General features: G+C 35.8%; 1 protein-coding gene across 5 annotated transcripts in view; it reads left to right on the forward strand.

Moving 5' to 3' along the window:
* Herc2 (HECT and RLD domain containing E3 ubiquitin protein ligase 2) overlaps positions 1–23,406 on the forward strand; it is a 184,226-nt gene that overhangs the window by 99,161 nt on the left and 61,659 nt on the right. For all 5 annotated transcript variants that reach the window (XM_071608567.1, XM_071608568.1, XM_071608569.1 and 2 more), the window contains 12 exons: positions 426–524; positions 3,306–3,474; positions 3,571–3,696; positions 5,774–5,882; positions 6,002–6,141; positions 9,068–9,258; positions 10,350–10,455; positions 10,544–10,635; positions 17,160–17,335; positions 20,199–20,310; positions 22,737–22,818; positions 22,938–23,081. In XM_071608567.1, the coding sequence (XP_071464668.1) occupies positions 426–524; positions 3,306–3,474; positions 3,571–3,696; positions 5,774–5,882; positions 6,002–6,141; positions 9,068–9,258; positions 10,350–10,455; positions 10,544–10,635; positions 17,160–17,335; positions 20,199–20,310; positions 22,737–22,818; positions 22,938–23,081 (1,546 nt within the window). The remainder of the gene's footprint in view (positions 1–425; positions 525–3,305; positions 3,475–3,570; positions 3,697–5,773; positions 5,883–6,001; positions 6,142–9,067; positions 9,259–10,349; positions 10,456–10,543; positions 10,636–17,159; positions 17,336–20,198; positions 20,311–22,736; positions 22,819–22,937; positions 23,082–23,406) is intronic.

The following is a 23,406-nucleotide window of genomic DNA, read 5'->3' on the forward strand; positions in this document are numbered from 1 at the left end:
TTAGAATCTCTTTAGTTCTGGACACAGAAGAGAGCTATCTATTTTGCTTCTGAAGTGATGGTTGGGTTTTCTGTATTATAATTAGTTAATCTTTAAGACATGCCCTTGTTTAAACATCTAATGATGTTGGGTAGGCCTTAGATGATATTTTATTAAAAGATTGTGTTTTGTATGATACTGATTTTTGATCTGAGTAAATTGTGTTAAAGGATTCATTTGGAAATGCCTTGAAAGTTTTCTACATTTATAGCTTTTGAGATTCATTTTCTGCCCACTATACTGTTGTTTCTAAATGATGATTTTTATAGGAAAGACTAGTGTTTTTATTTTTTTAAATGATAGATTTCATAGACTTATTTCTTATTAAATAGGTTTATCTAGTTCTCTTTCTTTCTCTCTTTTTTTAATGTATTTATCTCTTGTAGTCTACTGGTGCCGTTGTGACGGAGAGTCAGACTTACAAAAAGCGAGCTGATTTCTTGAGTAATGATGATTATGCTGTGTATGTAAGAGAGAACATTCAGGTGAGTCACTGTCTTAGGCTGGAGACTAGCTCATTTTTCATTTGGCATATGTGTGAGCATCTCCTACATGCTGAGCTTCAGTGAACAGAGGCCCCTGCTTTTAGAGAGCCTGTCTTCTTGTGGTGGAAGGTAAAAATCAGACCTATCCCATAAACTCCATGGTCTATTAGGAGGAGATGCATACCATGGCAACAAGAAAGAACAGGCTAGAGTGAGGGATTGGAGTTAGGGTGCTTTGTTGGGAAGATGGTTGGGAGCTTGTTGGGAATATACAGGCCTGCAGATGTGAAGGGGTAGCTCAGCAGCTTCCAGGAGAGGTCCAGGTATTTAGATAGGCCACTGTGGCTGCAGCAAAGTGACCAGAGGATGGAATTGCAAAAGGTGGATAATTGGGGCCAGAACTGGAGGACACAAGTGACCTGTCCACAGTAGACATGGTACAGAGATATTATTTCTTTCTTATCCCCATTTGTGACCCTTTTAAAATTTATTTGTAAATAATTTATTTTGAAACAAATATTTCTATATTTTCTTACATCTTTCTTAATGCCAGCTAACTTGCTTGGGCCATATCTGTTTTGTATAGTCCTTTATCCACCCAAATCCTTTGTTTTCTCATTCAAATTAGATTCTTTTTTTTTTTTTTAGTAATTTTAGAGAAAAAAAATCTTAGAAATACCTGATTTTACCTATAACTTTGTCATTATACATCTCTGATGAAGGATTTCCTTTGTAACATGATGACATTACTTTTGCCCAACAAAATAAACAATTCCTTAATATCATCTCATACCCAGTGATTGCTAGGGGTTTTCCTAAAAATGTCTCTTTATGATTAATCTGCCTTCCCTCCCCTGACCAATCTGGATATAAGGAGATCACATACCTTACTTTTGGTATATCATAAGTCTCTTAGTCTAGAGTAGTCACCCCTTAGACAGCTCAGGCTATCATAGCAATATCATAGGCTTGATAACTTAAACACAGACATTATTTTCAAAATTCTGGAGGTTGTAAATCCAAGTTCAAGGGGTTAACCTGGTTTCTCCTGAGAGCCCTCTTCTTGGCTTATAGATGGCCAACCTTCTCACTGTATACATACATACAGTGGGTAAGAGGAGCAGGAGCAAGCAAGAGAGTTCTATATCTCTTCTTATAAGAACACTAATCCTAGCTGGGCACCTGTGGTGCATTTCTGTAATTCTAGCAAGTTGGGAGGTTAAGGAAGGGAGATCCCAACTTAGAGGCCAGCCTCAACAAAATAACGAGACCCTATCTCAAAATAAAAGGGGTTGGGATTGTGGCTCAGTTGTAGAAGGCCTCTGGGTTCAAGCCCTAGTACCACCAAAAAACAAAACAACAAAATAAAATACACTAATCTTGGGCTGGGGTTGTAGCTCAGTGGTAGAACACTTGTCTACCATGTGTGAGACACTGGATTTGATCCTTAGCACCACATATGAATAAATAAATAAATAAAGGTTTTGTGTCCATTTACAACTAAAAAAAATAAAATAAAGAATATTTCAAAATGAAATTAAATAAAAAAACAAAACAAACAAACCCCCACACTAATCCTTTTGTATTAGGGCCCTGCCATTATGACTTTATTTAACCATATTCAGTTCCTTAGAGGCCCTAGATCTTTTTTTTTTTTTTTTTTTAATATTTATTTTTTGGCGGACACAACATCTTTGTTTGTATGTGGCGCTGAGGATCGAACCCGGGCCGCACGCATGCCAGGCGAGCGCGCTACTGCTTGAGCCACATCCCCAGCCCCATAGGCCCTAGATCTTAATGTAGCTACATTGAGGGTTAGGGTTTCAACACATGGATTTTGGGGGAACACAAACATTCAGTCATAATACATACTTCTTCTCTTCCCCCTTCCCCTTCCTTACAATTAAATTTTTTTTGTTTGTGTGGTCACAGCTATATCCTCTAAATATTTACATTCTGGAATTGGAGGTGGGTTCCTTGTGGTCATGGTTAACATGTTCTTTTTTCTCTATTTTCTTTAATAAAGTAAGAGTTAGAATTGGAAGGTGTTTATACTCAGTTTGACTTTCAGGCAGGAAGAATTCGTAGGTGGCAGTATGCTCCCTTTTGCCTCTTTTTGACAAGCATGCAGAATTGGGTGGGTTGGGTCTTGTCAGCTTACTCCTTCCATGATGAAGCCCTCCATAAATTGTTCATCTCCAATAACTTTAATAGCCATAAATGTCATAACCTAGACTAATCATTAGGGACTGCATTATGGTGGTTTTAGTTCTTGCTGTGGAAAAATTTTCTTATCAACTCTGATTACTTTTTATAATACCATTTTTATAGGAAACACAGAATAAATGCATGATTTATTTTGATGGGCACTGATAAATTTTCAGAATGATGCCCTAGTGCTCTGGTGCTTGTAAAGGTGCCCACAAAGCTTTGGTTTGCTTTTATCATGAGGAGGAATTAATTCACTGGCTTTAGGATTTGTTGTGGTTGAGGTGTGATTCTTTTTGATGATCAGACTGTTCTTTTGAATGAACCCAATAATTGTTGTTGGATCCTTTACTTACTTTATAGCCAAGTTGATCCAGGCTTATCCTGTATATTTCCTGCCCCAGATATAGAGCCGGCCAGTTTTCTAAAGAACCCTGGTTTCATTTAGTGTAAATAATACTTGGATCTGCATTCTGGGTGCTAAACAAATTTTTAAAGAATAGAACATTACTAATAATGGTTCATTTCATCTAGATACACTGCCCTGGACTTTTAATTTCATTTCAATTTTAGGTGGGAATGATGGTTAGATGCTGTCGAACATATGAAGAAGTGTGTGAGGGCGATGTGGGCAAAGTCATCAAACTGGATAGAGATGGATTACATGACCTCAACGTTCAGTGTGATTGGCAGCAGAAGGGCGGCACTTACTGGGTTAGATATATTCATGTGGAACTTATAGGTGAGCACATTCTTTATTAAGCTCTTTGGTCTGTTAGAGACAGAGTTCCCAGTAATGAGTGCTAATTAAAGTGCATTTTATTGTTGAATTCTCTAGGCTATCCTCCACCAAGTTCTTCTTCTCACATCAAGATTGGTGATAAAGTACGAGTGAAAGCCTCTGTTACCACACCAAAGTACAAGTGGGGATCTGTGACTCATCAAAGTGTGGGAATTGTGAAAGGTAATGTTATCCAGGGAATAAAATTCCAAATGCTGACTTTTCATTAACTCAGGGCACACAGCCCCACCTCATGAAGAAGAAAGCCTCATGGTAGTGGTTGGATTTTTTTGTTTTTTGTACAGGTGGTTGAACCCAGTGGTGCCTTACCACTGACTACATCATCAGTCCTTTTTTCCTTTTTTCTTTTGACACAGGGCCTTGCTAAGTTGCTGAGGCTGTCCTCAAACTTGAGATTTTTCTGTCAGAGCCTCCCGAGTCACTGGGATTACAGGTGTGCACCACTACACCTGGCTCAGTAGCAGTTTTTGACTGTCTAAAAACAAGGCCAAAGGCCCCAAAGTGCATCTGCTGTTGAATCAAGTTCAATTTATTAACTCACTGCAATTTGGGAGGACATATACCCTGGGGATCTGAGTGTGAGCAAGAACCAGCAGGGCTTGTGTTGAGTACTAGGGGGAGGGTTTGAGGAAGCTAAGGGTAATTCTAAGATTGTGTATCTAAATAAATATTATCTACATGGCAGGAGGAATGGAGCCAAGCTAAAATTGTGATTGCTATAGAAGTAGCCATTCATATTAGCCAGTGTAAGGAGACGTGGTTAAATTTGTGGTTTGAATTAGATTTAACCTTGATTAGACATGATTTCTTTTTCTTTTTCTCCTCTCCCCCACCCCTTGTTTTTCTGTAGTAATAGTGATTGAACACAGGGTGGTTCTTCCACAAAGCTGTACCCCTAGCCCTTTAAAAAAAATGTTTTGATACAGGGTCCCAGTAAGTTGTTGAGGCTGTCTTCAAACTTGGAATCCTCCTGCTTTAACTTCCTGAGTCACTGGGATTATAGGCAGGTGCCACCATGCCTGGCTTTGATCAAACATGATTAAGGAAACGTTTTGTTTTTGCCTTGATCCATTAGTCACAGAGTGACTTTATTTGATATTGGAGTTCTATTAATTTATTCTGTCAGTTGTTTTGCCTGTGGTCAGGCCAGCTCTGGCTCTTAGGGACTGCTTTTTTTGACTTTTATGTAGTACAAAATTTAGTACTGTATTTAAGAAATAGAAATATGGAAATAATGGGAGTTAGGACCAGGAAGCATAAAATTTTCCTCAGGTTATATTTAATGAGAAATTGAGATTGCCAAACATATGGCACACTATGAAAAATATATTATGTTCATTTTAACACTTGCACAAGAAAGAATTAAATAAGCAATTGTTGTATCTTTAAGCCCTTCTGATGCCACAAGGGTGGTTCTTCCTTAGTAGATGGGGATGTTGTTAGAGCCTCTCAGGTTATGTAAGAACAAATGGCTTATTTAATATTTTACTTTTTAAAAACAATTTTCTTTGCTTAAGATATTCTTAAAGATTTGTAAATCAAAACAAAGACAAATTTTAAAAAGAAGAATTGGGTTCTAAGTCACTTTTTTAAAAAATTTTTTAGTTGTAGATGTACACAATATCTTTATTTTATTCACTTATTTATTTTTATGTAGTGCTGAGGATTGAACCCAGGGCCTCACATGTGCAGGCAAGTGCTCTATCCCTGAGCTACAACCCCAGCCCTCTAAGTCACTGTTTTGAGTGGCAAATTACTTTTTATCAAAGGATAAGAGAAGTCTTAACATTATTAGTTTGTTTTTTATTTCTTAACATATTCAAGGTACCAAAAGGAATTTTGAATGTGGTGTAATTAAAAGTTTCTTAGTGGTTCTGTCCCCAGTGCCTCCCCCTCCCCAGGCCCCAGCCCAACACAACTTCATACTGTGGAAAATTATAAACATATGTAAAAGTAGAAAATATAGTATAATGAATCTCTATGTGTCTATTAGCTTGAATTGTGGTCAATTTATAGCTAAAATTGTTTCCATGGTTCCTTCTCTTGATTATTTTGAAGCTAGCTCCTGATGTTATATATCATTTTATCTGTTAAGTATCAAGGCACATACCTCTAAAAGATGAGGACTCTTTGTAAAACATAAGTAGCTGCAATTTTACATGGCTAGGTATGTTTTAATTTTAATTGTGGGTTTATATTCATGATAAAGATTTCTCATCTGCTTTTCATGCTTCCCTAGCTTTCAGTGCCAATGGGAAAGATATCATTGTCGACTTCCCTCAGCAATCTCACTGGACTGGGTTATTGTCAGAAATGGAGTTGGTGCCTAGTATTCATCCTGGGGTTACGTGAGTTTTAATTTTAATGATTGCTAAATTCTTTTGGGGAGGAAGGGTTTTCTTTTGAATTAATTTTAATAAATAAATTCATCTTTTTCTTATCAACTCAATGATTATTTTAAAAATAGGTGTGATGGCTGTCAAATGTTTCCTATCAATGGATCCAGATTCAAATGCAGAAACTGTGATGATTTTGATTTTTGTGAAACGTGTTTCAAGACCAAAAAACACAACACCAGGCATACATTTGGCAGAATAAATGAACCAGGTAGGGTAGAATGGTTATCCATCAAATATCACTAGTAAGATAATCACTGTGGGAACAAACATATTGGAATTTTTTTTTTTGGTAGGTTCATAGGTAAATAGTGAGCACAATTGAACAGAAGTGTTGGTCCTGCTCACTGCTGCCTGTTTTTATAAGTAAGGGGAAGAATTAAGGTAACAAGTTTTGTTTATCCATTTGTCTGTTAGTGGACATTTGGGTTGTTTCTGCCTTTTGACTGTTGTGAATAATTCTGCTGTGAACTTTGATGTTCAGGTATCTGTTTGAGTCCTTGTTTTCAAAACTGTTCATTGTGTATCTAGGAGTGGGCTTGCAGGGGATTTGGTAATTCTTTGTTTAATTTTTGGAGTTATTGCCAAGGTACTTCTAAGACTAGCTGTTTCATTTTATATTCCCACCAGCAATGCAAGTGGCTTTAATTTTTTTTCCACATTCTCACCAACCCTTTTAATTTTCCAGGTTTTGATTGATCATAGCCATTCTAGAGGTATCTCCTGTGATCCCCACCCCCCATTCCTAATACCTTGGATTGAACCCAGGGATGCCTAACTACTGAGCCACATCCCCAACCCTTTAAAAAAATATTTTATTTAAAGACAGATTCTTACTAAGTTGCTTATTAGGGCCTCATTAAGTTGCTGAAGCTGGCTTTGAACTTGAAATTCTCCTGCCTCAGCCTCCGGAGCTGCTGTGATTATAGGTGTGAGACACTGTATCTGGCTCTCACTGTGGTTTTGATTTGAATTTCCCTAATGACAACTATGTCAAGCCTTTTTTTGTTGTTGTTGCTTTTGTATACCTTCTTTGAGGGAAGTATCTTTGCAAATCCTTTGCCCGTTTGAGTTCTTTGTGCATTATGGATATTGTACTCTAATCAGTTATGTATTTTAAAATATTCTGTCCCATTCTGTGGGTTAGTTTTACTCTTTCATAGAAGTTCCTAATTTTTTAAGAGATATTTTTAATTGTAGATGGACGCAATACCTTAATTTTATTTATTTATATGTGGTGCCGAGGATTGAACCTAGTATCTCACATGTGCTAGGCAAGTGCTCTACCCCTGAGCCACATACAACCTCAGCCCAGAAATTCTTAATTTTAATGAAGTTCCATTTTTCTCCTTTTGTTGCTTGTGCATTGGCATCTTGTTTTGCTTTTATTGTCAGTTTAACCATTGCCAAATTGAAGATTGTGAAAATTAGCCCCTGTTTCTTTCTAAGAATTTTGTAGTATGAGTTTTTAACTCTTTCATCCATTTTTTAAAAAAAAATGCGGATTCCTTTGTTTTTTTAAAAAAATCTATCTTTGTTTATTTATTGTTATGTGGTGCTAAGGATCAAACCCAGTGCCTGACATGTGTGAGGCAAGCACTCTACCATGGTGCTACAGCCCCTCTTTGATCCATTTTGAGTTAATTTTTAGTCTAAGGGTAACTTCATTGTTTTGCTCATGCATACCCATCATTGCCAGCACCACTGGTTAAAAAGACTGTCCGTTTGGTCTTGTTGGCTCTCTTGTGGAAAGCCAGTTGGCCATAGATATGAGGGTTTATTCTGAATTTTCATTTCTGTTCTGTTTTTCTGTTTACCCTTAGCCAGGTACCTGTGAGAGCTTTGTGAGACCTCTAAATTTCTTTTCCCTTTTCAAGATTGTTTTGGCTACTTGGTGTCCCTTGAAATTCTGGGTGAATTTTGGGGTAAATTTTTCCACATTTGTTAAATAGAAAAAAAAAAGACATTGGAATTTTTTTAGGGATTATATTGGATCTATATATTACTCTGGGTAACATCCTCATTTTAATAATATCAAGTCTTCCAGTTCATGTCTTTGCATTTACTTAAGTGTTTTTTAATTTCCTTCAGCAACATTTTGTCATTTTTGGTGTACAAGTCTTACACCTTCTTGGTTAAAATTATTCCAGTGAAGACTTGTTTTTCATGCTATTTTAAATGGAATTTTAAATTCCATGAAAAAGGAATTTTAAATTCCATGAAAATGGAATTTTCATGTATTTTAAATGGAATTTAAAAAATAAACTTCCATTTTGGTGCTATTTGTTGCTAAGATATAGAAACTTTTTTTGTGGCTAGCGTATACATAAACTGATTTTGTGTGTATCCTACAACTTTGCTCACTTTAATTTGCTCTAATGTTTTTTTGTGTGGATTCTTCAGAATATTCTATATATAAGATAATTTCATCTATAAACAGAGGTAATTTTACTTCTTTTCAATTCAAATGCCTTTATTTATTCCTCCTCTTCGTCCTTCATTATTCAGCCTTTTTTCCTCATATTGCCTCTGCCCTGTTCCCTCTTCCTCCTTTTTGGGGACTCCCCTTTAACCTGTGTTTGACTTAATCTCTGTCCAGGAAGTATTTTACTTCTCGTTGTGGTTTCTAAATTGTTACTTTTCAGTTCTTAATTCTAGGTATTTTATTACCTCTTCAGCTCAGTAGAGTCTACTGTGAACATTTTCAAATTTGATTTTTGCTCTGCATTTACAAAAGCATTTTTATTTTTTTGTGGTATTGGGAATTGAACCCAGGCCTTCTTTAAGCTAAGCAGATGCTGTACCACTGACCCACATCCCCGTACTTTTTAATAAGAATATTTCTGTGAGGACTATTACTGAACTATTCCCACAACCTGTCTGAGTACTTTTTGTTTGGAAATGTACTCTTGCGGTTATCAGAGAGTGGAATGAATTAAAGCATTATATAGACTTAATAATTTGGTGTAAAATACCAGATTGATAAGGTTTTTTGAAGCCATTTTTGATATTTATTAACTCTGTGATTTTTAATAAAGTTAGAAGTTCATCTGTATATAATATTCCTGATTTCTTGGTCATGAAGGTTTTCTCCCAGTTTAGCAATTGTTAACTCTGTTTTTGACCATGGGAAATAGGACAGTCTGCAGTCTTTTGTGGCCGTTCTGGAAAACAGCTGAAGCGCTGTCATAACAGTCAGCCAGGAATGCTGCTGGACAGCTGGTCCCGCATGGTGAAGAGCCTGAACGTGTCATCCTCTGTGAATCAAGCTTCTCGTCTGATTGATGGCAGTGAGCCCTGTTGGCAGTCATCTGGGTCACAAGGAAAGGTAGTGTGCAGCAGTGATAGGGAAGGGAATCAAGAACTGCTTTCATTTAGGTTTTTAAAATGAACTTTGAAAAACCTACAGTTTTAGTGATGGTACCTGTTAGTACTCATTTTATGTTTCAGGTCATAAATTGTTTTGAAATAATAGAATAACATGCCATCCAATTTTTCTTGTCAAGAGTTTTCTTTTCTTTTTTTTTTTAAGTTGTAGGTGGACACACATCCTATCTATCTATCTATCTATCTATTTATATGTGGTGCTGAGGATCAAACCCAAGGCCTCACACATGTGAGGTAAATGCTCTACCACTGAGCTACAACCCCAGACCATCAAGAGATTTTAAACAGTATAAGTAACAGATTTCATCCAACTAATCAATTGATAGGGGGTGTTGTAGGCTTTTTTTTGTTGTCCTTTTTTGCTAAAAGCTGTGAATTCCAATTCTGGCTCTGGTAAGAAGTTTTTTTTTTTAAGGATGGCCTGAAGCTCTCTTGGGCAAATCCTCGTGATTGCACTAACATGTGGGTTTACCTCCTGTGGGCATATAGAGCAGACTTGGGCAGAGGGATATTTTCTTCATCTTGATCCTAGTATTTTCTCTCACCCACTCTTTTTTTTTTTTTTTTTTTGGTATCAGGTATTGAACTCAGGGGCACTAGACCACTGAGCCACTTCCCCAGCTCTATTTTGTTTTTTGTTTAGACACAGGGTCTCACTGAGTTCTTAGTGCCTTGCTATTGCTATGGCTGGCTTTGAACTCATGATCCTCCCATCTCATCCTCCTGAGCTGTTGGGATTACAGGCAAGAACCTGGCTTCTCACCTACTCTTTATGGTATGAAGGAGCACCCTTGGTCAGGAGTCTATAAATATATTATTTCTTGGACTTTGAGTGAGTGATAGGGAGGAATTTAAATACACTTTTCTGACCATGCATGTGACATTCTTGTTTCTGCCAGGGTAATGCATTATTCTCTCTCATGTTATATTTTACATTTAAAAAAAAATCTCATATAAACTAAAGCTTCAGTGATACTATTTTAATAGCTGAATTTTGCTGAGAGTTTTTTTTTTTTTTTTTTTTTTTTAAAGCATTGGATTCGTTTGGAGATTTTTCCTGATGTTCTTGTTCATAGATTAAAAATGATAGTGGATCCTGCTGACAGTAGCTATATGCCTTCCCTGGTTGTGGTGTCAGGTAATGGAATTCATTTCTCAAAATGAAGTATCTTCTATCTTTTAATAAAATTCTTTTGTTTAATTCCTTGATTTTTTCCTTTTTCTAGGTGGAAATTCCCTTAATAACCTAATTGAACTAAAGACAATCAATATTAACCCCAGTGACACCACAGTGCCTCTTCTGAATGACTGCACAGAGGTAAGTAGCAGTTGTCCTGCTCCTTTTTTTTGGTGGTTCATTTTATTTATTTATTTTTAATTTTAATTTTTTATTGTTGGCTGTTCAAAACATTACATAGTTCTTGATATATCATATTTCACAATTTGATTCAAGTGGGTTATGAGCTCCCATTTTTACCCCATATACAGATTGCAGAATCACATCAGTTACACATCCATTGATTTACATATTGCCATACTCGTGTCTGTTGTGTTCTGCTGCCTTTCCTATCCTCTACTATCCCCCCTCCCCTCCCCTCCCCTCCCCTCCCCTCTTCTCTCTCTGCCCCCTCTACTGACATTCGTTTGTCCCCCTTGTATTATTTTTCCCCTTCCCCTCACTTCCTCTTGTATGTACTTTTGTATAACTCTGAGGGTCTCCTTCCATTTCCATGCAATTTCCCTTCTCACTCCCTTTCCCTCCCACCTCTCATCCCTGTTTAATGTTAATCTTCTTCTCATGCTCTTCGACCCTACTCTGTTCTTAGTTACTCTCCCTATATCAAAGAAGACATTTGGCATTTGTTTTTTAGGGATTGGCTAGCTTCACTTAGCATAATCTGCTCTAATGCCATCCATTTCCCTGTAAATTCTATGATTTTGTCACTTTTTAATGCAGAGTAATACTCCATTGTGTATAAATGCCACATTTTGTCCTGCTCCTTTTTAATGATTTACAAATGGTAAGGGAGGTGGCTTGGATATTTGTATTCTAGCACTGAGCCCCATTCTTCTTATATTCTGACTAAATAATCCATCATACTTGTTTAAAATTTAACATTATTTTGGCAACTTGTTTTATACAACTTGAATCTGCTATTTATCAGATCAGTTTGAAAAGGAAATAAGACATTTCATTCTCACTATTTTACAGCATGCGTAAGTGCCCCTGGTACAAGTCAACAGGCATTTGATGAGGGCACTCTTTGCATCTGCACTTTTTTTGTCATCATTAGTCTGCAGTGGGTTTTCTGACCATGCATGTGAAATTGAAATTACTTTTTTTGTTTTAATAACCTTTGGTGTCAAGTGCTGAACTTGTCATGTGGTAGCAGTCTTTCAGTTGACAATAAGATAGCTCTTAGAATGACTCCACATTTATTGTATTTCTTACAAATTCTGAGACAATCATTGGGGGCTGTTTTAAGCAGTAAATACTACAAATCATCAAGATTCTCTTCTCTCAAATCCTCCAGTAAATCTTTTCCACATATGATACAGGCACAATTCTAATATATGAAGTGTATTTAAAAGAATATCAATTAACACAGTTTTCTCTACTACGTGCACTACTGTTTTGTGAGGACTAATTTAATTGGCACACTGATAGTAGATAACAATATTGTATTCATTCAAAGTTTATTATACTTGAGTTTACTTATAAATTACCAAATGCAATATATCATTCGTGTGTGTGTGTGTGTGTATGTTGCTGGGGATTAAACTTGGGTCTTTGAGAATGGTAGGCAAGCTCTCTGCCACTGAGATACAACCCAGCTCTACCATTCCTTCTTAATTTCTAAGCTTTATTTGAAATTGACAAATAATATACCTGCATTTTGACACATCATACATAAATGGAATATAACTTCTCATTCTGGTTGTACGTGGTATATATATATACCAGTCACATAATCATATATGCACCTAGGGTAATAATGTCTCATTCATTATACTATCATTCCTACTCCCATACACCCTCCACTCCTTTCATTCTCCTCTGTGTAATCTAAAGTACTTCTGTTCTTCTCTAGCTGCCCCCCATCCTTATTGTGAATTACCATCTGCATATCAGAGAAAACATTTGGCCTTTGGTTCTTTGGGATTGGCTTACTTCGCTTAGCATGATATTCTCCAGCTCCATCCATTTACTGAAAATGTCATACTTTCATTCTTTTTTAAGGCTGAGTAATGTTCCATTGTGTATATGTACCACATTTTCTTTATCTGTTCATCTGTTGAAGGGCACCTAGGTTGGTTCCATAGTTTAACTGTTGTAGAATTGAACTGCTATAAACATTGATGTGGCTGTGTCACTGTAGTATGCTGATTTTAAATCATTTGGGTATAAACTGAGGAGTGGGGTAACTGGATCAAATGGTGGTTCCATTCCAAGTTTTCTAAGGAATCTCCCTTTTGCTTTCTAGAGTGGTTACATCAATTTGCAGTCCTACCAGCAATGTAAAAGTGTACCTTTCCTCCCACATCCTCGCCAACATTTATTGTTGTTTGTATTCTTGATAATTGCCATTCTTACTGGCGTGAGATGAAATCTCAGTGTAGTTTTGATTTGCATTTCTCTAATTGCTAGAGATATTTAACATTTTTTTCATATATTTTTTAATCGATTATATTTCTTCTGTGAAGTGTCTGTTTAATTCCTTAGGCCATTTATTGATTGTGTTGTGTGTGTGTGTGTGTGTGTGTGTGCGTGCGTGCTTGTTAAGTTTTTTTTTGAATTCTTTATATGTCCTGGAGATTAATGCTTTATCTGTGGTGCAGATGGTAAAGATTTTCTCCCATTCTGTAGACTATCTCTTCATGTTATTGATTGTTTCCTTTACTGTGAAGAAGATTTTTAGTTTGATTTCATCCCCTTTATTGATTCTTGATTTTAGTTTTTGTGCTTTAGGAGTCTTGTTAAGGAAGTCATTTCCTAAGTCGATGTGGTAGAGATTTAGACCTGCTTTTATTTCTGTTAGGTGCAGGGTCTCTGTTCTAGTGCCTAAGTCTTTGATCTACTTTGAGGTGAGTTTCATGCAGGGTGAGAGATAGGAATTTAATTTCATTCTGCTATATGTGGATTTCTAGTTTTTCCAGCACCATTTGTTGAATAGGCTATCTTTTCTCCAGTGAATGTTTATGGCACTTTTGTCTAGAATGGGTTAACTGTATTTATGTGAGTTTGTCTCTGTGTCTTCTATCCTGTACCATTGGTCTACATGTCTGTTTTGGTGCCAATACCATGCAGTTTTGTTACTATAGCTCTGTAGTATAATTTAAGGTCTGGATTTGTGATGCATCCTGCTTTACTTTTCTTGCTATGGATTGCTTTAGCTACTCTGGGTGGGTCTCTTATTTTTCCAAATGAATTTCATTATTGCCTTCTCTATTTCTATAAGGAATGTCATTGGGATTTTAATAGAAATTGCATTAAATCTGTGTAATGCTTTTGGTAGTATGGCTATTTTGACAATGTTAATTCTGACTATCCAGGAACATGGGCTGTCTTTCCATCTTCTGAGGTCTTCATCAATTTGTTTCTTTAGTGTTCTGTAGTTTTCATTGTAGAGGTCTTTCACCTCTTTTGTTAGATTGATTCCCAAGTATTTTATTTTATTTGAGGCTATTGTGAATGGGGTAGTTTTCCTAATTTCTCTTTCAGTAGATTCATCACTGGTATATAGGAATGCATTTGATTTGTGGGTATTAATTTTATATCTTGCTTCATTGCTGAATTCATTTATTAGTTCAGAAAACTTTTTGAGAGGTTTGGTATACATTATTTCAGAACTTCCTAGCTTTGAGAGTCTAGGTTGAGAAGTCAGCTAAGATCCAAATTGGTTTCCCCCTGTATGTAATTTGATACTTTACTTTTGCAGCCTTTAAAATTCTATCTTTATTCTATATGTTAGGCATTTTCATTATAATGTGACTTGGTGTGGGTCTGTTGTAATTTGGTACATTTGGAGTCATATAAGCCTCTTGAATTTGATTTTCCATTTCATTTTCTGATATTATTTCATTAAAAATATAGTACATTCCTTTAGTTTTTATCTCCATCTTCATCTATCTTGATAAATCTTGAATTTGTTCTTTTCATGTTATCTTATAATTCTTGGAAGTTCTGTTCAGGTTTCTTAACATGTTCTCTCCGTGGTCTTCTTCATTTTCAAGATTATATATTTTGTCTTCATTGTCTGAGGTTCTGTCTTCCAAGTGGTCTAGTCTGTTGATGCTTTCCATTGAATTTTTAACTTGTTTATTGATCCCTTCATTATGAGAATTTCTGCTTGATTTCTTTTCAGAATCTCTATATCGAAGTGATCTTTTATATCCTGAGTTTTATCTCTGATTTCAGTCCTTACATCATCCTTTACGTTGCTGATCCATTTAACCATGTACATTCTAAACTCCTTCTCTGACATTTCTTCTACTGTGTCATCAATGGATTCTATTATTGGAATATCTTGATTTGTTTGGGATACTTGTACCGTTTTTTTTTTTCATGTTGTTTGTGTGTCTGCCCATCTTACAGTGTGGATCTAAGGCAGTACAGTTTCTTCCCTGTGGACTTACAGTGTCCCTGAAGATTTCTAGTACCTTGCCTTTCAGGAAGAGACAAATGATAACAACATCTAGTGCAAACAAAGTTCAGTCTTAAACCAAATAACTTCTATTAAGTTGTCTACAGTTGTGTCACAATAAACAGAAAAAATGTGTTCAATTTTTGTCTAGAATATAAGCAGTAAATTTACAAAAGGGTTTACAATTTCAAATGGTGGACAAAAAACAGAAGTTGTATAGGATGTGTTGTTTTTGAAGAAGGAGGGGAAAAGATACAAGTAAAAAATTATAGGAAGAATGAAAGAGGAATTAATAGAGGTTGGCTTGTTGAAAAGTTGTCTGCTTTTCTTGGTTCCTGCCTCGGAGCTACCAGGGAAGTGACCCCTCTATTCCACTGTATTGCTGATTTCCTAGTTACTGTTCATTCTTTAATATTATTGAGCTATTTTGTGATATACTGATTAATTACTATTAAAATCACTATTAATATATAAGTTGGAAAATTATAAAAATGGAAGATAATGAAAAAACATGCTTGTAATTCCAGTGACTCAGGAGGTGAAGGCAGGAGAACTGCAATTTTGATGCCAAACTGGGCAACTTAGTGAGATCTTGCCACAAAATAAAAATTAAAAAAATGCTAGGGATATATAGTTTAGTGGTAGAGTGCCCCAGGCTCTTTCCCCAGTACCACAAGAAGAAAGAAAGTCAAAGAAAAGAAAAGAAAAAAAAAAAAAAACATTGAGCTTTTCTGAGAAAAGATAATACTGAGTTATAGTGAATTTTAATGTTCACTTATTGTTAGGTAACTGAGGGCAGTTATTAGTTTTATGTATTTTTGTGTTTTAACTAAATCAATAACTACAGTTAATTAAATCAACAGGTGAGATTGTCATTTATAAGTGGTGTACTTAATGTAAGAAATTTTCAATTCAGAACAATTTATTCTGTAATATTTGATAAGTACACAATAGTGTATATCATGTATATAAGAATATGAAGCATTGTATGTAAACAAAAGAGTCATGACCTACCATCTATCCCACAACTAACTAAAATATACCATTCCTTTGGAACTGTTAGACTTTTGTATGAGTGTTCTTTTTTTTAAAGTAATTGTTAGTGTTATGTGCTTCCTGATATATATCACTTTGTTTACATGTAATACAGTGATAGGGGACTTTCGTCTGTGCCATGATAAAAATGTAACTTGCCAAATATAGGGTGCAGGACATTTGTAGGACAAACACATGAACTTTAACAATCAAATGGCAAAGAAGTAACAGAGGGAGCTTGGATCTTGTTTATATTCTGAATTGAACAGCCAATAACAAAATGACAATCAGAACATTTTGATCACTGTAGCGTTATTAGACGATACAGGAATTACTGTTTGAGCTATGGAAATAATAATGTGGATATGGTTTTTAAAAATTCCTTAATTTAGTAATAAATACTGAAGTTTTAAAATAGCATAATGCCTGGAATTTTCTTATCATAATCCATATATGAGTAAGATTGGTATATGTTGATAATTATTGAACTGGGTGATGGGTTATGGAGTTCTTTGTGCTTTTTTCTCTAATTGGGTATATTCAAATATTTTTATTTTGTTTTAAAAATTATGAAGGTTCCATGACTATCTGACATTCAATCTCTTCATACTTAACACATCTTGGTTCATGAAAATGCTAAGAGAAGAAGGTTTGTCATTCAGTAAGCCTATCATTCTATTTTATTTTAGTAAGAAAATTAGTCTAAGCCTTAAACAGACATATCTGATGAATTAATGACTTTTTTTGAAGGCAAAGATTACTAAGATATGGCTGTATTAATTTTTTTTAAATTTTTTTACTTTTTTGGTACCAGAGATTGAACTCATGGGCATTCAACCACTGAGCCACATCCCTAGCCCTATTTTTTGTATTTTATTTAGAGACAGGGTCTTACTGAGTTGTTGCTTTTTGCTGAGACTGACTTTGAACTTGCAATCCTCCTGCCTCAACCTCCTGAGCTGCTGGGATTACAGGTGTGCAGCACCACGCCCGGCATTAATGGCTGTATTAACTTTGATATCTCATTTGGTAGTTCCAGAACTTAAATAAAGGATCCTAACATACTGCATGTCCTATGTCTCAAATGTTCTGCTCTTTAGCCAAAAAAAAAAAAAGAATGTGTTTTAGTCTAAAAAGTATACCTCATTGTTTTCCTGTCTAGTATCACAGGTATATTGAAATTGCGATAAAACAATGTCGGAGCTCTGGAATTGACTGTAAAATTCATGGCCTCATCCTCCTGGGACGGATCCGTGCAGAGGAGGAGGATTTGGCTGCAGTTCCTTTCTTAGCTTCAGATAATGAAGAGGAAGAAGATGACAAAGGCAACAGTGGAAGGTAGGAGTTATTTGTTACTTTTGCTGACTTATCTTCTGCCTCATTCCCAAATTCTGACTTTCAAAAATAAATATTTAATTAGAGTATATTTCATAAGGAAAGTGGTCTTATGCTATAAGAATGTTTGGAAAGCGTTAGCTTTCAAAAGTTGCAATTTAACTTTTAAAGAAAATATTTAATATAGAAATACTTCATATTTAGAAAAAAAATACCTTTTAAAGAGTGAAATAAAGTAAATAAAGATGTCTGATTTTTCTACCTGAAATATCACTGTTGCTAGTTTGTTATAATATCTTATATTTGTTTCAAGACAAAAAGTTTTTACTTTTTTTCCAAAATGTATTTTCCTACAGAAATGTTATGGTATAATTTATAGCTTTTTCTGCTTAATCATTTTATCATTGCATTTAAAAATTTTTAAACATGCAGTTCAGTGGTACCAAGTACATATGCACTATTGGCAATGTCTAGCCATCACCACCAGCCATCTCTGGAATATCCATGTCATTAGTTTGCTGTATACAGTTTTGGAGTCCAGTACTTCATCTTATGACTGTTCCTTTCTGAATGAACAGTGTGGCAATGCCTGATGCTATGTTCATCAATTTAATGTGTATCTATGGAACACCTACCACAGTCCAGTCCTATGGTGCACATGCAATAAAACCAGACAAACTCACCTTATTGTGTTACTATATCTGTGTTCAGTGGCAGGAAGGATGCCTTGTGAGTCTATAGTGGAGTCTTATCTCTAGACCATCCTTACAGGGAAGAGTCAGTGTTATCAAAGCAGAATGGGTGGGCAAGGGTACTCCTAATATGGGGAGTAGCATGTGCCAGGTGAAATCAGTATCTGCCATTTGTGCAGTGGCTGCTCTAGGCTCCATTTTACCAGAAGCAAACAATGAAGATAATTACAGTTTTTATAAGTTGTATTTTCCTAGATTAATTGGAATAAGTGAAATTGCTAAGTCAAAGGGTATACAAAATAAACTGCAATGTTTTCAACATTCTCAAGGTGTTCTTGGGATGCTAGTGGGGCTAGAGCCCTCCACAAATGTCCTTTTCTCCAAGTTCTTCCCAGCATGTGACATAAGGAGACACAGGAGCTCTTCCTGCCCTGCTGTTAAGCACATTTTCTTAGTCATGGATGGCAGCAACTATGGTAATAAGTCAGGTTATCCTAGGGCTCTGTTATCTTGGGTTTGGATTCTGCCCTGTATTTTGTTTTTTGAAAATGTCAAAAAGTTTTCTTGATGTTGAATAACCTTTTATATTTCTATCCTGTTTTATTTCAAAACTTTTGCATGTAAGTTGAAAAAAAAATTAGTATATACAGCATTATCTTATGTAGAATATATGTTAGGCTGTACATTGTATCTGTTTGCATTAGTTAAACTTTTAAGGAATTTTTAAATTTAGTAGCTACTAAAATGAATTGGACAAATTAAACTAAAATATGTGCCATATATGTGAAATAACCATAAAGTTTTGGGCTTTACTCATTGACCAGATTTTTACATGATTGAACATATTAACAAAAGGAATCTATATATTTTAACATAATAGTGCTTTTCCTGTAGGGTATCATTAATTAGCTGATAATTTCCAGATGAATCAGTGATTTTGGCATTCTCCCACAAGCCTAGCTTCCAGATGGGATGTGCCCACAACAACCATGTGTAGCAGATCTCTATTCTGACTGGTTCATATTTTCATGCTACCAGTCATTAATCATCCAGAATATCATTCCTGGTTTCCTATCCATGTTTTTGACTGAAAATAAGATATTTTAATACCTTATGCATCAGCGTGCTCTACTGTGCCTGGTATCACATGAAAGAGTTTTCCTACATTTTTATTTCCAAACGTAAAATTCTGGTTCCTTAAAGTAAATATATCAGGATATAACATTAAAAAAAAAGAACACCTAACCTATCTAGAACCATTTAATCTCTTTCACCTTAGTTTATAAGAACAGAACAAAGGCAAATACAAAGGCAATGTCCCAGACCCAAAAGAAGCGGTTCCTTAGCACTTGGCATCAAACTAAAACAATCTAACACTGTGTACTAAGCACTTCCTGGCTTTATCAGGTTCAAGAATGAGTACTTTGGCCGCTGTTGATTAAACTTCCAACCTAACAGAGCTAGGTCAGAGACAGGAGGAGTAAAGTGGAAGGAGTAACTCATCCAAGGAAAGGAGATGAGGACCAGTGTTGTGGGCAGGGGGAGGAAAGAAAGAAAGAAAGAAAGATTTTGCCTCATGTATCTGTGTTAGAATACCTCTAACATCATACAGGCACATTTGCTTTAATCTTTCTTTTGGAAACAAATAGACAATAAAGATGGTTTAGGGATATTGCCACAAGGCCATTCCCAGTGACATTCCACATTTCCCTAGTGAGTTTTTTTTTTTTTTTTTTAAGTTGTAGATGGATAGCTTGCCTTTATTTTGTTTGTTTGTTTATTTATAAATAGTGCAGTGCTAAGGATTGAACCTAGTGCCTCACACATTAGGCAGGTGCTCTGCCACTGAGCTAAAGCCACAGCCCTTTCCCCAGTGTTTCTATGCATCCTGGTGAAGGATGGGAATTGTTCCGTGTCAGAACATTTGTTATGTTCAACTTGATATTTAAGAAAAAAGACATTCATAGTATATCATAGAAAGATCTGTATCAAAAATAGCTAAAATTAGATTGTGATAAAACTTATGTAGATATTTGAAATTTTATTGTATTAAAACAAAACTTTGAATTTCTCACAGTAACCGGAAAGCTTTGATTGATTGAGGTTGCTCTTTTTATAATTTTTTAAATGTTTTATGTTGAATAACCTCTATTTTTGTGTTTTCCTTTGGGTAGCCTTATTAGAAAGAAGGCTGCAGGGCTGGAATCGGCAGCTACAATAAGAACCAAAGTGTTCGTGTGGGGACTGAATGACAAGGACCAGCTGGGCGGGCTCAAGGGCTCTAAGGTATCTAGATCTCCCTGGGCTGACACTTTGCATCACCTGCTACTCCATGACTGAGGAGGAGGCTTGCCAATGCCTTTGTCCTCGAGAAGCTCAGCAATGGCCAGCTTCTTTTGAAGTTTTTAATAGTAGTCTATATGTGTGTGCTGCAGTTCCCCACCCCCAATTGAACAGGCCTTGCGCATGTTAGGTCTACCACTGAGGTACATCCCCCAGCCTCTATATGTGGTCTTTATTTTATTTATTTATTTATTTTTCAGTACTGGCAATTGAACCTGGGATCCTTTGAAAAATGTTTTTATTTTTGGAACAGTATTTTGCTAAGTGCTAATGTTGACCTCAAACTTAGGATCCTCTGCTTTAGCCTTCTAAGTAGCTTGAATTACAGGCATGCACCACAATGCCCAGCTACATGTGGTTTTTTACAAAAGTAATTGTAAGCCTTCATCCTTAGAAAATAGTTAACTTTAGATATTGTTGTATTATTGCTATCTTAAAATAAACTAGAAAATAAACTTTTGGAACAATTTGGCAAATGCATAGATGAAAATTATAGATCATAACTATATTTTCAATAAACGTTTCTTCTTATCATGAACAAAGTGTGTAAAAATGTCATAATGTTACTAAGATGAGCAAGATATAACTTCTGCTCTTTGGACACTTGGTACTTGAGCTACTACCATGTGAAATAGCTTCTGTAGGGAAAAAAGTTCTTTTGAGCACAGAGAAACAAAACACAGGTGCATGTGCACATCTATACTTGTCAGCTTTGAAGGGCTTGTTGTGGGGAGAGAGACCTTCATGTTCTCATTGATCTTGTTGATATCATGTAACCATAACTGTGCCATACCTTCTTGTTTCTAATGTATACTTAATCCCATAAATAATGAGATAAATAGTTAATTTATAAAGTATTATAACTGGTTTAGGAGAAAGAGCAGATTTTTTTTAAAGAGTAGATGTAATAAATGATGCATTTGAACTAGAGTTGAATGCAATATACCTTTCATTTTTCAATGTCTTTTGTATGAGGAGTCCTAGAACAAAATTCTTGCAATTTTAGTTCAAACGATCTCTTTAGATGAATAAATCTACTTCCTTTTTTGGGGGGTGGGGGTACTGGGGATTGAACTCTGGGCACTTGACCACTAAGCCACATCCTAAGCCCTATTTTGTACTTTATTTAGACACAGGGTCTCACTGAGTTGCGTAGTGCCTCACTTTTGCTGAGGCTAGATTTGAACTCATGATCCTCTTGCCTCAGCCTTCCCAACTGCCAGAATTACAGGAGCACGCCACTGCGCCTGGCTGTGGTTAAGTGGGGTATTTATTACTTGTCCTAAGTCTTCTTATTACCTACATTGTAAAGAAGCTCAGATGGGCTACGGTTGTGGCTCAGCTGTAGAGCACTCGCCTAGCATGTGCAAGGCTCTGGGTTCAATCCTCAGCCCCATGTAACAATAAATAAATAAAATAAAGGTATTGTGTCCAACTACAACTAAAAAGTAAATATTAAACAACAACAACAAAGAAGCTCAGAAAGTTAGAATTCATTTATTTGGAACCTGTCCTTTCTAGGTCCAACTAAGCTTCATCTTTATTTGAATAACTTTGAATTAATGTTTTAGAACCCTATTTTAGAAGCCCTATTTTGCAAGTGGGCAGTGACAGTAAACTTTGGGTATCTCAGCTATGCTAGTGTAGGGCTCTATAGTAGTTCCTGAGTCATGGTCACTGTTAGAAGCTGGGATTCTGCTTGCTCTCACACATGGAGTTTTCCTATGAAGGTCCATTAGGGTTCCAAGGTTGTGATGGAAATTCTTACTTCCACTGCAGTAGTGACTACATGACAATTTCTAAGGTGTGGAATAGTAAAGGGTTTCTTAGACAAAGGGTGCCAAGAATTTTAAGTTAAATCATACTCCTCTACAATGGCAAATATACACATATAATTTCTTAGTGATGTGAGTGTCAGAATCAAAGTGAATGAGCAGGACATGGCTTGAAATAAAACAGTTTACCAGAAGTTTGTTTTTATCTTTGCAGTATGGGTATTTTACTTTTCACCTTTTGTTATGAGACTGTTCAAATTTAGCCAGGTAGAAAGATTAGAGTCATGAGCCTTCATGTCCTTATTTCCAACTATAAGAGTTATGGATAACTGTCTACATTTTTTACCTACCCACCCCTCTGATCTGGTTTATTTTGAAATACATATCAGTTAATCCTTTTATCCTTAAAGTACTTCAGTGTATGTCTCTAAAGATAAAGAGTTTCTGTAGTTAATATAGTCATATAAATTAACAATAATTCTTATATCATCTAGTAAGAGCACTTAAAATTTTAGAAAATATAATTATTTACAAATTTACAAATATAATTATGTTTTTATTTCTTTTGGTTTTAAAAAAATAAACCTATTCTAGATAAAGGTACCTTCGTTCTCTGAGACTCTGTCTGCTTTGAATGTGGTACAAGTGGCTGGCGGTTCTAAAAGTTTATTTGCAGGTATGATTATTCTAATATATAAAAATTTATGAATTGCACTTAGTGAGGGTGCATGTGCACACATGCACAAATTTTGTGTTGGGAAAAGTGAGTCTTCTCCTGGCTCTTGTTCCTTGTAGTTACTGTGGAAGGGAAGGTGTATGCTTGTGGAGAAGCTACGAATGGCCGACTGGGACTGGGCATGTCTAGTGGAACAGTCCCCATTCCGCGGCAGATTACGGCCCTCAGCAGCTATGTGGTCAAGAAGGTGGCAGTTCACTCAGGTACATATCCAGCATTAGCATTTGCATGCAGAGTAAACCTGTGCTCCTATTCTTCAAATAAAAAAGACCCTTAAATAATTTTCCTTAAGGTATTCTCACATTCTTTTTCAAGTCTTTATTAATAGGAATAAAAATTGGATAATGTAAATCTCTGGTGGTCTGGAATTTTAACTATTGGTACTAAATGCTAAATGAGGTTTTTGTTGGTTTGTTTGTTTTTTAAGCAGCATTGTTGGTATTTTAGATGTATAGATGTACCCGTCAGAGTATGGGGTGTTTGTTGGGCCCATTGTATCTTTGATATCATAAAGTTGTGTGCTTAAAT

This window comes from Marmota flaviventris, chromosome 2, assembly GCF_047511675.1.
Source record: "Marmota flaviventris isolate mMarFla1 chromosome 2, mMarFla1.hap1, whole genome shotgun sequence".
Lineage (NCBI taxonomy): Eukaryota > Metazoa > Chordata > Mammalia > Rodentia > Sciuridae > Marmota > Marmota flaviventris.